Source organism: Antennarius striatus, chromosome 1, assembly GCF_040054535.1.
Source record: "Antennarius striatus isolate MH-2024 chromosome 1, ASM4005453v1, whole genome shotgun sequence".
Classification (NCBI taxonomy): domain Eukaryota; kingdom Metazoa; phylum Chordata; class Actinopteri; order Lophiiformes; family Antennariidae; genus Antennarius; species Antennarius striatus.
This window is the reverse complement of record NC_090776.1, coordinates 22,280,118-22,296,906: the sequence shown is the minus strand read 5'-3', so window position 1 is coordinate 22,296,906 and position 16,789 is coordinate 22,280,118. Positions and strand designations below refer to the sequence as shown.

Sequence of the window (16,789 nt, the reverse complement as noted above, 5' to 3'; positions counted from 1 at the left end):
AAAAAAAAAAATTGTTTTCATTTTTATTGTCATGTTTTGTTTTTTGTTCATATTTACTCAAACCTTGATTTCCCAGGTGATGACTAAAGGACGAACACACATACACACACATAGGAATGCACACACACTCACATAAGAGGGCACACACAGACACATACATTCGCGCAGGCATGCAACCACACACAGTTGTGCATGAACACACACTCAAATACACACACACACACACACACACACACACACACACACACACACACACACACACACACACACACACACACACACACACACACAAATCTATTCCACAGGCTCAATGACTCATTTACACATATCTTTCTGTTCACTTATACAATACACACATTTTGGAAAAGAAATTCCTCTTCATTCAGAATTTACAGAGATATCACAGTAAACGCTGTCAAACATCCGCTAATATTAGGATGTGTGCTGTGCTGCTGTGTAAAGCAAGAAAGTAAAATATTTAGACTTCAATCTGCTTTCTTCTGCAAACTACATACAAGAATATATTTGTTGCTTCTCTATGAAAAATGTCACAGAATGACAATTCAAGAATTGATCCTAGCAGTTTTCACTCGAGTCATGTACTGATATGATATGATTGAACACTCGACAAACACAGATCATGGACCAGAAACATTTGGTGTACATTGGAAAACTCCAAACTTTTATGAAACTCTATTGATTTGGCACTTGGTCGATTTGTCCCTTGGGTGACGAGAAATCCAGATTAGGATTAATGACCTCTAAACCCATTGTGCCCTGACATTAAAAAATGGGCCAGTTTATACAAGAAAACCGAAAACACCCTAAAACAGAAAACCTTCGCTACCTTTGTGTTTTGCACAAAAACAGCAGGACTGACCAAAAAAATGACAATGATGCCAAAGAAAATACACGAATAATCTAAACATTTTCCTTTCCTTTCAGATTTGGGGAAAACTCAGTTGAATGTTTACCTACACAAAGGTCAAACAATGCCTTTCAATTAAATCAAACCCTAATCAAGAGTTTAATACAACCCAACAGATGAAAACGTTGTACATGTGACAAAAATGGTGAAAGAGCCTCACAATCTCACCGTAGCAGAAGAGCAATTAATGGAGAGGTGGGGAAGAAAAACACATCTTTCAATGTTAATAACGTGAAAAATCTGATTTGGCCCTTTATCCAAATTGACACCAATTGTTTTATCAGGTAAAACAACAATAAACACAGACAGAAAAATATAATTCTTGAAGGATATAATAATAAATAGTCATTAGCTGAGATGTTGCTTTTATTAATAATTGTGTGTTAATAACAGATGTGTATGTGTGAAGAGACAGAAGCTGTACAGAAATACAACTAGAACATTTGCGCTCCAGACCATAGACTCCTGGAAAAGCTATGGAGGTAAACATTTATATGCACCGATCATAATGAATAGGAAAAACAAATATGATATGCACACCTTTAGTGGAATTTCATTAAATTTTTCCCATCAATTTATAAGTTGAACAGACCACACCTTGATGTAAGTATAAGTATGTTAAAGTATATAAGTAAGTTAACAAAAACAAAGTGTAACCCCAAATGCCCCATTTAGGCATAAAAAGTGCAAGTGAAGGGAGAGATAGAAAGGCAAAGAGAGAAAGGTGGACAGAAAGCAACTATCAGCTGTTCACTTGTACTTAGGGACCACGTTTACTTTCCATTGATTTCCAATGCTTTAGTCAATTTCCTGTCACTTTTCATTGCGAGTACATGTGATCTCAGTTAAGCTGCTTGCAGGAAGAAGAAAAAAGAGATAGTAGAAAACGGATATTTGAGATTCTATAAGGCAACTGCTTCAGCTTGTGCTTCTTTTCTTCAAATTCTGATATTGCTGTTGGCAGGTGTATATCAAGAAAAACAGGTGTTTTGAAAAAAGGCATTTTCCAGTAGTTTTATAGAAAAAACAGTGGAAAAAATGCTCACAGTGGGGGAAAAATGCAGTTTAAGAAGAAACTAATGAAAAACGTCTTTTACAAGAACTCATTTATCTTAATACTGGCCAGTCAACAGACAGCTCACTAACGGATATAGTGCAGTCATTCCCACATAATTCTAAATAAACTTTAAATTTGACATAATATGTTCCTACTTTTACTTTCAGACCTGTGTAGAAAAGATTGATCCATACTCCATTAGCTTTTCTTCAACTCTGCACATTTGACTAGTTTCCTTTAATGCAAAGTTTAATAAATTGTTTGTTTGTTTGTTTGTTTGTTTTTTTCTTGGACTGAGCTTTTTTGTCTACCCTTACATAACATTGCCAACGTGATATTCAGTGTGAAGGAGCACAGCTCCAAACAAAGGGCATTTTCACTCCCTGCACATCTGCTTATGAAGAAGACAGGCCTTAACACCTGGCAGTAATAAAAGACCAACACTGAGAGAGAAAATAAGGTAGAATTATTGTTCTGTGTGAGGAAGACATTATATTCAGAGAAGAGACAGTGAGGCATGCAGCTACACTTTCACCTCAACAAGACAAAAAGTAGCATTAAAACTGAAATGTGGAGAGGAAAAAGATCTGAAAGTGAAGCACACTTTCATGCTCACACGAGTGCAGGACACTATCTTAAAGAAAAATAAAATATGTTTCAGTAAAGATTCTTCCCTACCATTGCTTGATTATATCACTATCTTACCACACTTTAAAATGATGGAGGAGAAGAGAATGAATCTAACTCAATTTCATAAGACTCATTTTTTGTGTTTTGTGTGTGTGTGTGTGTGTGTGTGTGTGTGTGTGTGTGTGTGTGTGTGTGTGTGTGTGTGTGTGTGTGTGTGTGTGTGTGTGTGTGTGTGTGTGTGTGTGTGTTTGTGCGCATATGTCAGCTTTCTTTTCCTCCAACCCAATGAAACTGTAATTTTATCATAGTTTGACAGAAAAATGAGAAATATAGGCTGCCATCTCATTTTCCATCAAAAACATTCAAATTAACTTCCATTAAATTATTTACTATAAACACCTTGCTAGAAAGGTGAACATTTTTTTTAGTATTTGATGGCAACACCAAATGAATCCAAACATTAGAAAATTAATATGTAATTATTTTAGAGCCACATCCTGGGACAGGACAAACAAGTGGGAGGAATGCCTCAGACAGGCAATTATTCTGTGACATCCAGACACCTTTTTCCATTTGCAGGCCAACATCAAAGTACTGGCGCATGAGAAACATACAAAGACAACAGCGAATGTGCCTCTCTGCAGGTATATAACCTAACAATCCCCTATAAGGAGTATTTTGACCCATAACAGAGAGTGAAATCTAAATAATCCAAACAAAACGTCATTCGAACTGTGGAAAGGGAGTAGCAGTCAGAACACAGTCTCTCTTTCTCATCATTCTCCCCCATGTTGACTGAAATGACATCAGATGCCAGTGCTTGTTTGTGCTCTAATGACAAGTAAGAGGGGACTGCTGTCTCCATGGCAACAGCCAAGGCTCAATACATCATACCTCGTTACAGTAGTCAAGTGGCAACGTTTGGTCAAAAATTAATATATCAAGGGAGGGTGAGAGGGAAGGAGCGCTTTGTGGGAAGATTGCCCAGCATTTGTTATTTGAGTTTGATATCTGTATCATTTAAATGGGGACCTTATTAATTTCAGGCCACATCAGTAGGCTACAATTTCCAATGGATGCTTGGTGACCTTGGCTTGACATGTTGATTTCATATCTGTATGAGGAAAATCATGAGAAAGATTGAGAAGCAGACCAGAAGATAAGGTGTGAGTGTGTGTTTGTGTGATTATAGATTAGGTCTGGGATTCAACAGACTAAGAACAGTAGTACAAGGAGGCTAAAAGTAGACTCCTGTCACTATGATCGTTGTGATCACGGAGAATCATTTTTTATTTAACCAGGTAGGTCAGTTGAGAACTATTTCTCATTTATGATGACCTGACATTCAAGGTGGGTGGTGTCCTGCCCAAAGACCAAGAAAGACTAGGATGGAGCGGGATTGAAACCACCAACTTCGAAATTATTGGACGACCCACTCTACCATCTAAGCCAGAGCTGCCCCTCCCCCTCCCGCAAATGAAAAAGAGGGAGTGTAAACATGTTTCTCATTCTTTTATAATTTTTGAGAATGAGGCTGGTAGGAAAGGTAGACCTGGACTGATACACGCAGACACACAAGGACACAGATGAGACAAGCTGGATGACTCCCGTCAAGAAAAACTCACATACAGTATGTGTGCAGATGTGAGTGTGTGTGTGTGTGTGTGTGTGTGTGTGTGTGTGTGTGTGTGTGTGTGTGTGTGTGTGTGTGTGTGTGTGTGTGTGTGTGTGTGTATCAGAAGTATCAGAGCATCAGCCAGCTGCTTTTTTTGTTCAAAAATCTTACCACAAACAAAAAGGTGTCAGCTGAGTTCAGTCTGACCTGTATGTACTGAAAAATGTTTTTCTTGTCTCAAACATATTTTTCATTGGCATTCTCTTTCGAATCTGAGGATTTATTTGTGATCATTTTGAGCAGGTGCTTTCCTTAAAATTATCTGATTATTTGAAATCCAAAATATGCAGCCACATTTTGGACCAAAAAGATCAGCCGTCATATGTGGCAACCTTTTATTATTAATACAACAGAATAAATCCAATAGGGGCCTTCACACAATCTTCACGTACAGTATTCTTATGAATGGCCCTGCGTGTGGCATATGGCAGGCTCTGTGATTTTCCCTTTTTCATGTCAGAATAATTAGGAATTCATTGGCTAGCCCTCAATAGGACCCTATTAGATTTAATTATGCGATAATCTTGGGAAGACAATAGCAGATGATGATAAGAGAGTCATTCCTATTTGTGTGCAATCAATATTTAACATATTTTACTCAACAAGCTCTTGTGACAAAGACTTTAATGAGTACTTATCTACACTTGAGTACCTCTTCAAGATTTTCAGTTCTGTCTTCAATTGAAATTTGCAGACCTCCTGCAAAAAAACCAGAGTTGGGCTGTTGTTACTCCCAAAGGATCTCATGGAATCTTTGAAATGCGTTCTCAAAGTGACCTTGTAAAGGGTTAAATTGTTGATTCTAAATGGAATGTGGGATTCTTCAAGCTGCCTGATAATTAGACTGTAGTTACAGCTGAGCTTTGCAAGCCTGTCTGTTCCAATTAGAAACCCTTTTGTGGGTATTCTGCCTGACCTTTCTTTTAAAACGTCTCTGCTTCAAATTAATGACAGATACAAGAGGTGATTGTTCTGGATGGTCAAATTATCATGTTTATCAATACCACAGTTGTAGAAAAGTATACATTATCCATGCTAACTATTGATTTTCAACCCTGATTCTCATTTTAGGAACACAAATCGCAATAATTTTTTTTTGTGGTAGAAAGAAAAAAAAAGGCTGCAGAGCACTAGCCACTTGGCACGCTTCCAATTCACCAACATAACATACACATATTCACTATGTATATTACATGCACATTATGCATTATATACAAACGCATTTTAAACACATTTGTAAACATTATATACAAAAGCTTATAAAATGGTGTGAGGGATTATGGACCAGCGTGCTTTCAGCAGTAGTAGTGTGCCCTCCTTCTCACTGAGAGGAGCTCTCAGACTGACTGAGGAGTGTCTCCGGCATCTACAGCACACCTGGTCTCCATTATCTCTCCATTTCACAGGCTCCCCCCCTCACCCCCAATAAGGCAGCCTGGGAATGGGCCTGACTCTTTCATCTTTCCATCATTATAGCAGCGAGCCCAGGGTCAGGGCCCACTCTGACAGCCATTCCAACAGCAATACGTGACAACTGATTTTGGTTAAAGTTTAAAAAACACTATACCATAGTCGGTGAAACATTAATAAGCGCAAGTCTCAAAGCAATTATTGTATTTAGACTTGTTTTTCAGAGTTGACATTCACCCCAAAGCTATGTGAAATATTATGCTGCACCTCAAAGCAGCTTCCTCAACAGCATCACCTTCCCCTCACTCATGCCTTAAAACCAAACCTTTCTAAGCTGTCTCACTGGAACATGCATTGACAGTTCTGCGTTCTCTTGACACACAAGAAAACAGTATGATATTTTTTATTTTTTTTTTACAATATGAAAGTAGTGTTTACAAGTGTGTGGTGATGTCATGCTGAGTGTTAGGTTTATGCTGTTAGTTTACCACTCTTAAATCTCGTCCACAGAGAGACAACTGTAGACAGATCAAGGAGAAGCCAAATTCTTTCCCTTCAGATTTTTTAACTGTTAAAACGGGCTTTCACAGAGCCCCACCATACAATCTGCGAAACATATTTACGGGGGAAAAGGACACACCACCTGACATGCACTACCCATTATCATTTTGCATATGAGAACAAAATGAGGTGTGATAATTGATCTCTCATGTACTTCAGCTCACGCTCTCACGGCACTATCAGTGTGGCTTTGTTTAAGGGTGAAAGCCCTCTCAGGCAGAACTCACCCAAAGCCTTGCTAATGCATCATCACTTTGAGGTTACAGAAATGACACCATGAGAAGCACTTTGAAGGATCCCTTATTTTTAAAGGGGGGCAGTCCAAGCACTGAGAAGGACAAACACATTCTCAGCACATATTCTCTTCATTACAAGTGAGGGAGCAGAGCCGATCATTCAATTACTGACTGCCATCGTGGGCTAATATTCCTGCCTGTCAGGGCCCATTCTGACTCAGTTTTGGTCAGAGTCCTTCTGATGGACCTCATTTCCTGCTAAACAGAACCAGAAGGTACTGCAAAAATGACGACACCTGATCCTGTGTTCGAGAGACGGGAAATGCTTCGGCATGGCCCAGAGCATACGAGACACCCTCCTCACCTTCTCCAACATGAATCCCATGTGGGTGGAAAGACGTAAGGTGGAATTTAAGCAGAGTTTTATAGGCCGTTCACTAAACCAGCACAGGTGGGGCTAAATCCAATGTGCATAAGGTGGAGTATTTATGTATAGATCGGTCAACCCATTATGCATCTGGAAAATTTAGGCCATATTTCAAAAGTTTGCCCTTTTAATTTTTTTTAAATTTCCATTCAATTTATCTGTAATCCTCACTCACCCGTCCATATGACAGATTAGATTGAATTAGTTTGACCTTTTCCTTGAGGCTGAAGTTTAATTTGCCTTTGACATTGACAGGAGAGGAAGACAATGTAGCAAAGTAAAAAGGTATGTGTGGGGGTGGCAGAATATGCTATGTGATATGAAAAAAAAAAAGCTCTTCTTCATGGTCATCTATGTCCACCTGGAGGGGGCTAATGATTGTCAGTGGTAATAATAGCAGATCCTATACGAAGCAGGTCAGCTTTGTTTCTCCTTTGGATTAGTTAACAAGTATTACCTGCTTTCTTATGGTGACACATACCAATTTATTATCTCTTTGATGCAGTAGAGAAGGGTTTGCAGACATATCTTGTGTTAAGATTTCCAAGTAAGTCCTTGTTTCAAACTCCACATACCTTTGTGATTTCTGATCAAAAGATTTTGAGCAGTAAATGTTAGAAGAGGCAATTGTGACAAAAGTAACCCCCACCTCTCACTGAGTATGGAAAAAGGATGCTCTGACTATACTGGTGTGGAAATGGCTTTTCCTTCCAGTTTTCTGTTCCTCATGTTCTGTCTATGTGGTGTCAAGTGGATAACTTATACAAACCTGCAGTGAGTTGGCCATCGGAAAGATATGGGATAACATAGCACACCCACAGCTTTTGTCATCATTTTGATGTGAATTATCTTATTTTTCTCTAATTTTACCTGGTAAAGTCAATATTAAAGATCTCTGAAAAATCCAATAAGCTATTATTCCAACAAAGTAAGAATTTAGCATAGTAACTCACCCATCTTAGGACAGAGTTGGGTGAGTTTGCATAGTAAATCAACCAACTCGGGACAGAGTGCACAAACAACTTGTAATATTTTATCCAACAGACTTGTGCTTGTCATCATAACACAAAACATTCCATGATGTCAGGGGCTATTAAGGATATGTAAAACATTGCTTGGTCTAAAGAGACAAATCACTTTTAGAAGCTGTTGTATCCATTCTTCACTGAAAAACTGGAATTAATGATTTGTATCAATAATCAAGATCAAACTCGTGGGACCAAAGATTCACAGAGTGTGCCTTGTACCTTAAGATCAGGACAGAATGGGCTTGGGAGCTTACATTGCCCAGGGTCTATAGTAGATGCAGGAACTAACCCAATTTCACAGTATGTGACAGGGCCTGGTCTGCTGCAGCATCTAAGTGTGAGTGCCATCTGGTCCAGGCCTCTGAAGGAAATGGTCCTACTTTTCACACTGATCAGATTAGGGTGATCTTAATTCATTCGGGATGTACTCGTGCGTGTTAATTGGCTCAACATGGCCAATGAATCTTAGCTGTCGTTTGACACGGAAGGCCTCATCCTTAAACCCTCTTCAGAAATTTGGTGCTCCTCAGATTTTGAGTTTGTCATATTCTAAAAAAGAGGTCTTAATGTTAAGACATTTTACTAAATATGTTTAAGGTAGTCTATATGACTTTAACCAGTTAAATGATTACATTGGATAGCATTTTAAGACTTTAAATACTCAAGAAGATGACAGTGTTGTATTATTACAAGCTTCAGTTTCTATGGTTTTGATTGTTAGTTATGCTTAGCCAACTTTAAGGGGGAAATACAGTGTAATATAAATAAGGCTAAGACATTCAAGTCGATCTGAAAGATAACTCCATATATTACTTAAAAGGTTCTAATCCATTCTAATGTTCACAAAACAGAAGATTTAAAGCATATTTCATAGTATCTCCATTTATAGTGCAAATTTATGGCACTTACAAATGTTGCTGATTAGTGTCAGTGCCTGTCAGTTACTTCACTTTAGTGTCTGCAGAAAATTATATTCTGCTCCACAGGCAGAGCTGGACAAGCTCTGTTTTTGTTGGGAATGTTCCAAACTTTAAGGCGCCCTGAAGTACATACGGTCTAGTGTGAACGCTGTATCAGTTTCCCAGAGAGAACAGTGGCACAGCATTTAGAAAAGGGACGGAGATTCAGGTTTTGAATTAAAATCGACGTACAAATGAAGGCCCTCTTTAGAGAGTGTAAAGGACAAAAGCAAAATGCGTTTGTTCAATACTTACCTCTTTAAACCAGTCTAAGTATAGCATGCCTCTCTATTTGTTAGTACTGGTAAGGTGTGTCTACATTACACAAAGCAATGTGTTGCAATAATGTGACTTTGGAAATATGTTAGACAGTATTATGTTGTGGAAACTTGGGCTTATGCTATAGGTACAGTATTACCCATCAGCAACCTAAAAAATGATGGCATGAGTTTATTCTTCAGCAAACTTTGGAGATTGAGGAAGTGACAACACAATTACTTCGTGTGTACATTCCTATTCCTGTTACTTAGTACTACTGATTGTACCTTAAAAATGATTGAACAAAACTGCAATGGTTTGATATACACTTCTATTCCTAAACATGAATTATGAGAATATAATTATATGTAATTATGTACTACAAAAAAAGAAACACTAAAATAAAAAATCCTAAAGATTTTCTGAAATGGTATGTTTTTTTTACAATGCATGTGAATAGATTATGAAATAAAATGAAAAATAATGAGACTAAATGAAGTGCAAACAGGGGACAGTGAGTGCTCTGCCAAGAAGCAGTATGTCAATTGCATGTGGTCAAATCACACAACACTCAAAGAGGAGTTGCAACAACTGCGATTTCTGCTCATACTTTTTTTAATGTATCACAATGAGCAAGAAACATACTTGATGAAATATTTTCAAAGGAGTATATTCAATTACCATCTACAATCAACTTAACTAGGACAACAAGGTTTTGTGACAAAAATTTCTTTAAAAGTCTGAAGTTCCATGTGGTTGTATGTCTGTTAGAGATCCAAGTCATTTGGTACAGTTTGGAAATCTTCATCATATAATTACAGTAACAAAAAAGCTAACAAGACTACAGTATAGAAAAGACATCAAGAACAACATTTTTGGTTTAACTTGCTCTTTTTGTACATTGCAAGGCTGTTTTTTCTACCCTCAGATGGGCTGCCTGGAGCCACAGAGCCATGCTTATGAGGCTCGAAGGAGGAGTAATTCAAGGAAACCAAAACAAAAACTAAAAGCATAAAAAAACATTGTGGCACCAGAAGTCACAAAAGGAACAGAGAGCTCCAAATAACAGTTCATCTTTGAAGTTGGAGCAAATGGTTGTTTGGTTGTTAGTTTGGTTGTTAATTTTGGTTAATACGCTTATTTAGTGTAACTGCCTCTTTTTAAAAAATGGCAGCTTCCAAAGCCCCTCTCTCTGTTATTCATTTATCTATTGAGATTATGTAATCAACAGAGAGAGGGGTGAGTTGCCATTTGACTGGAGAGCTTTACTTGTCAACCAGAGACAAGCACGAGGAAATGAAACGGTTAGCAACATGATCTGGGAGAAATGAAGCAAGCATCTCTGTCCATCCTGTCCTGAAATTTGGAAAATGTCCATCAAAGAGCAGAAGCAGAGGCAGAGCTGGAGGGGGAAAAAAAGAGACAAAGGAGAAAGAGGCAGCTGGAGCCACTTAAGTTCAGTTTCATCTAAGGATTTTCCTCTCTGTGTCACACATGTCCATTGGTTCCAGAGTCCATTCCAATTACAGAGTTGTCAGTAATCAAATAAGGAGGTGGTTTTAAAGCTGTTTTGAGCCTGTCTTTGGCTCCCATGACCAGTTTTGGTGTGCCCGCAGCCTCTCATATCCTCCTTAAGAAATCTCCAAAACTTCCCACAGTCCTTTTATCTTTTCATTCCTTCTTCATCTTAAAAACAAACAAACAAAAAAAAAAGTTGATGTCTTGTTTTAAATATATCTATATCTGTGTACAGGATCATGTTTGTTTTCACAGTGGGCAAAAATGACCTCTACAGCAAAACCTTGTCTTTATCACTCTTTGTAAGCGTCCGTTAATATCAAGTATCCCAATGTCTGTGGATGACATTATCCACAATAGCAATTTGTGCCACAATAAAATATACAATTATCCGGGGCACAACTTGTAATTTTTTTTTTTTTAATTTTTGTTTCAACTACATAAAGCTTTGGCCACATTCATTCATTTATTCAAACAAAATAAAAACTGCTCAGTGCTTCGATTTCATCATATTCTTTTCTAATTGTTATTTTTAAATTTTAATTATCAGTTACTCAAAATCCAGTTTGTGGTTCATTTTGTTTTGGTGTGTAATACAAAAAAAAAATTAAATTAAAATAAGAAAAAAATTAATTGATGCTGGCTCTTATGAAAAACACACTCACTTACACACAATCACACACACACACGCACACGCACACACACACACACACACACACACACACACACACACACACACACACACACACACACACACACACACACACACACACGCATATAAACTCACAAACAGTTGATGTTGGCTGAAAACTCCATCTTGTCTTCCACAAAGAGCCCAAATGATTACACTTTGGAATTAAGAGCTCAAAGAGTATCAATAAATCATCACACCATAAAGTGGCCAGGTCATTTTTGTTTTCGTTACAGCAATTCAAATTAAAGCTAGTGTTAATTTATGATAAAAATGTAATATACAGAAACAAAAATAAAATACAAATACTTATCAGAAAATAATAATACATTGCCCGAGTATTAAAGTAAAGGAAACATATTTGAGAAAAACTGTACAACTTAAGAATTTAGCAAAATAATAAAGTACATAAAAGTGTTTCAGAGAACTGGACTTTTGAGAAATAACAAGCTTGTAGACCAAATCAGAAGCACTTTACAAACACTTCCAAGATTGTGCCATGAAGTTATTTTGGGGAATATGTTGACTATACAATAGTGGCCAAAAATAAGTTATTCTGGTTTGAAAACTAAAAGTTTTAGTTCATTCGATCACAAGTGAGTGGGTGGGGTTACCTATGCACATCCATTTCCATTGCAATAAAATGAAGTGGATGACTTCTTTGGGAATGAGAGCATCCTAGCTTGCTGAAGGGACATCTTCAAAAACTCCTACTTTTCCAGAAATAATGCTTTGGAATGAAGATGTCCCCTAAAACCTGCAATCTATTCATGGAAGTGGTTACCTGCAGACACAAGGGGCAAGTCATTGGTGGATATCACAGGAAAGGGGCAACACCACCTCAGCAAAACAAAACAGCCATCATTTCCCTCTGAGACTAGTTGTATGTTGAATGGCATAATGTTACTAACCCTAGGAGACGCATCAGTACCAGATGTATTATCTACATTTTTGGTAACAACTATTACTTGCTTTACAAGTGAGCAACAACCTTGACTGGATGGAGGGATTTTCAGTAATTTTCCATGCCAGCATAAAATGACATATGGAGGTCACTTTTTGTTCAGTAACCAATGATGCAAAAATTTACACAACAGTTTACAGTCACTTGAAAATGAAAATAAAATGAAATATGATCAGTCCTTGCTTAAGAAAAATCCACTGTGATATTTGGAATGCACTGTTCTTTACAAACGTTATAGATCATTGGCTTTAAACATTGGTCTGTTCAAAAAGAAAATCGGCAAAATGTCCTTTGGAACATATATTCACAGTCTTCAAAGTTCCGTTTTTGCAACAAGAAAAAAAAGATGTTGCAGAGGCAAGAAATTGGTTTATTGTTGTTTTAGTTAAAGCTTTGCCAAAAGCAAAATGAGCATGCATCTAGGAACTCTTTTCTTTCTTTCAAAATTCTACATTAGCAGCAAACGTATGTCCTTGAAGACCAGACCTTATACATTATCTTAAAAAAATGGACATTTGAATGTGACAAAAAGAACAAAAAACAAAACAAACAAAGTTTAATAACTTCTATCTTACAAACTGCAATGGCTCTGTAACGGTGCTACTCCACAATGCAAGGACAAGGGCCCTTTTTGGTTTTTGGTATTTACGTAAAAAAGCCACCTGTTTGCTTGCAAAGAAGCAAAAAACGGCAACTCTGATGCGTACTCTTTATCTTTTAAAACTTTGTTTTCTTTCCTCTAAAAACAGCAACAAATTCTCAAGTATAAAGAAGCCTCTTTTCTCATATTTATGCACCAATGGTGAAAGTGTTTAGTCTTTGGATTTTCTTTTTATCTTAAAGCGTGAGAATTATTATTAGTAATCTTTTTTTCATTTTCATTTATGACAACAAAAATGTCAAAATGAAGTAAAGACTGTAGCCACACTACATGAAGACTGAAAGACCTTTCTGTAGTGTCTATCTACAGACAGAGGAGAGCAGAGAAAAATAAGTGCGAAGAGAGGAACAAGATGAGTGAGAAATAGAAGTCAGACAGTGATAAGTGCACAAAGGTAAAACAAAATTAAATAGAATAAAACTTTCAATATTTCACCAAGGTTCTTTTCTGTTTTGGACAGCGCAATGCCAACCAAACCATAAATTTAAATAATTCTAAAAGAGCATCCTGCCTTGTCAGGAGGGGCATTTGGGTGAATCTTTCCCAAGGAGTTAAGAATAAGACAGAAATAAGGTTGAGATAAATTATCTGTCCATAATCTAGTCTATCGGAATGACCAAGACAACATCAAATGAAGCGTCTTAAAGTTGGACAATACAAAAGCTAAATGTACACAAAGTTTTTCCAACCTACCATACTGTTTAAATTCATTTCCAATGCAACAATCTACTTAACACCAAAAATGTTCATATCTATCATAAATACAGAAGGTTGTTTTTTTTTAATCTCTAATACTCTTTATCATCCATAATTATGTCTGCAATGCAATCCTTGTCAGGTTAAAATGGGATTGTGACACCCCCCCCCCAAAAGGAAAAAAAAAAACAGAAACAAAAACAAAAAAGACGGGATTCTTGTGTAAAATCAGCAAATCATTTACCCTTTCTAAATTACCAGAAACGATGCCTTATTAAAATTTCAATTATGAACTTTTTCAAATTAAAAAGAAAGTCATTATTAAATCATGTTTGAAAATAAAATCTCTTGGTGGAATTAAAAGGGTTTCAAACTTGGATTTCTGTAACAGAAAAAAAACATCTGTGAGCTGTTGACCTGAGAATAAAATAGACATTACATTATTCTTTTACTTTTGAAAACCATTGGTATCTGAATGCTTAAATAGCATGAAAACTGAAAGACTATTCTCCCATACAGTACATACTGGCTTTTTATGACTGTGCTATTAAGTAGAAATTATTACAAACAAAGAGTCAGTTTGTTGACGCAATTTTCTTCAAAAGGATTCTTGGGCCATTTGTGAACATTGAGACAGTTCATTCCCATAAAGTACAGCATTCCTCTACCATTGACCAAAACATAATCGCAGCAATTGTCTCTTTTCTCATATATTAGTATGTATTTTTGAGTTGATTTAAACAATGTAAAAAAAAGAAAAAAAGGCAAAAACAAAAGAAGGAAAAAAACTAAACTAAAACCAGCATGTTGATATGGGAAAACAATCCACTAACATTTAAATTTTTGGTTACAAGCTTTGGAATTGCAGTTAGTCTTTACACATCTTTTTTTTTTTGAAAATGGTTTGTATACTTTAATGTATTTTTAACATTGCTGCTTTTTATTTGTTTTTCTCCTTTTTTTTTTTTTTTTGCAGTTTTAGTGTTTTTTAAACATTGTCCATCACTGAAAGCTCTTTTACAATCTGATGGAGTCTGTTCCTACACTAGCAAGATTACTACTACAACTACTACTGTCTTTGACAAAGCCAGGCTGCTGTGACTCCTCTGTCGTCCTGCCCAGCCTGTCTGCTGACTTCTGACTGCTGTCAGAGTCAGATTCATCAGTAAAGACGTCTGTTGGTATCGAGGTCTGAACTCCTGAGGTGCTCAATGAACTTGAGGTAACCGTTGAGGGTGAGGACAAAGTAGGAAAAGATGAGGAAGAAGAGGCGGGATTGGCATTGGGCTTCCCAGATAAAGCTCTGGAGAAAGGGGCCTGGGGCCATGGTTTGCCGGCAGCTGTGGTGTTGTGTGGGGTAGTAGAAGAGGAACACAGGGAAGAGGAGACAGCAGAAGATGGCATGGTGGCTGATGTTGTTGGCGGGGGAGGAGGGCTGCTGATGGGATGAGTGGCAGACTGCGAGGTAGATGTGGTGTTAGGACTGGGGAAGCAGGCTGAAGAGTGAGGTAATAAACTAGTAGCGTGCTCTTTGGCATTTCTGGCTGATCGCTTGATTGTTCTGTGTTTGTGCAATGCCGATTCCAGGTGATGACTGAGTGCTTTCTCCCCATCCAACGTAGTGTCACAAGCCAGGCAGTCATAGAGACTTCCAGCTCCTGCACCTACACCACTGGGGACACGCAGCAACATCTCTTGCAGGTTTGCCACAGACTGACCAAAAAAACAGTTAGATTTAAGGTGGGTAATAGCCGCTTCTTCCTTGGTGAAAACTGCTTGACACTTGCGGCATGCCAGTTTATACTGCACCTTGGGTATGATATACTGGTCTTGATGGGGGTCCACAGCTTTGCCATCCATCTCATTCTGCTCAGAGGGTACTTTATTATGAGAGGAGGAGGAGGAAGAGGAGGAGGAGGAAATAGGGGGTTCACCACGAGGGTTGCCCTTTTGCTCTTCTGTTTTCACTGGATCTTTGGCAGATTCTTTGCGATCCCCCAAGGTTTGTGGGGGAACTGGAGTTTGGCTCGCCTTAGGTTGCTGGATCTGTTGAAGCTGCCGCTGCTGCTGTTGTAGCGCCTCCTGCAAGCTCTGCTGATATTGCTGGTAATGCTGTAGCAAGGATCCTGGAGACAGGCCCATCAGGGCTTGGGACAATGCTGGGTTGTAAGGGAAAAGGCTTTCCATACCATACATTGGTTGCAGGTAGCCACCTTGGAGAGCCCCAGGGATCTGCGGGGTATAATATGGTGAAAAACCGGGCATGAAATAGGGCAAGAACTGGTTTGTGAGGAGAGCCGTGGGATCTGATGCCAAAGCAGCTTGTAGGGCCTGAAGTTGTGCAGGGTCTACCACATATTCCATGCCAGGTGTCGGCATAGAGGTGGCAGGTACAGCCGTATCTTGTTTTTCTTTCTTTGCACTGGCAGCAGAAGTGGAAGGAGCAAGGGTATTTCCAGTTGATGATGGAGTTGGTGGCTTATCTGCCTTGTCCTTGCGTTTGTCCTTCTCTCTCACCCTCTCAGCATCATTTTCTTTTGGGGGTTCAGTCCGGGAGCTCGATTGTGTAGTTGATGGAGTGGAGGTGGATGTAGAGATGTTGCTTGAGTGGGAAGCAGATGTACTTGTCTGGGCTGGGCTCGATGCAGCAACAGACGATGAGGAGGGAGGCTTGTTGGGTAATCCGGATGTAGGGAGGCTAGGTGAGGGAACACTGGCACCAGGCATGTTCAGGAGGTTTGAAGGTTTTGGAGGAGTTAAAGCTGGAAATATTTGGAAAACAGACATGCATAAAGAATTAATAAGTATTCTGATACTTTTATACACCTGATTTGCAGTTATTTGTAAAACGGGAGTAATTTTTAGACAGTGTAGACAGATCCTGTACTTACTAACATAAAATTAAAAACAGCAAATTGCAGTATTTGACATTCTTTGGAATGTGTGTTCATAAATACCATGCAAAGTGCGCATCTGGAAAGGTAATTGATCAGAAGAGAAATCATTTTAGAATAAAATATGTTCACCTGCTTTACTATTGCTATAACTAAGTTTCACATGTATGTAAAGTATGTGGTTACTATAGTTAAA

General features: G+C 38.1%; 1 protein-coding gene across 1 annotated transcript in view; it reads right to left on the bottom strand.

Annotated features, from left to right (window-relative positions):
• Window positions 1-9,761: 9,761 nt before the first annotated feature.
• The window catches only part of zfhx3b (zinc finger homeobox 3b), an 87,725-nt gene continuing 80,697 nt past the window's right edge, over window positions 9,762-16,789 (bottom strand). Inside the window, exon 10 of the mRNA XM_068315043.1 lies at window positions 9,762-16,461. Within this exon, the coding sequence (XP_068171144.1) occupies window positions 14,717-16,461 (1,745 nt within the window). The 3' untranslated portion in view covers window positions 9,762-14,716. The remainder of the gene's footprint in view (window positions 16,462-16,789) is intronic.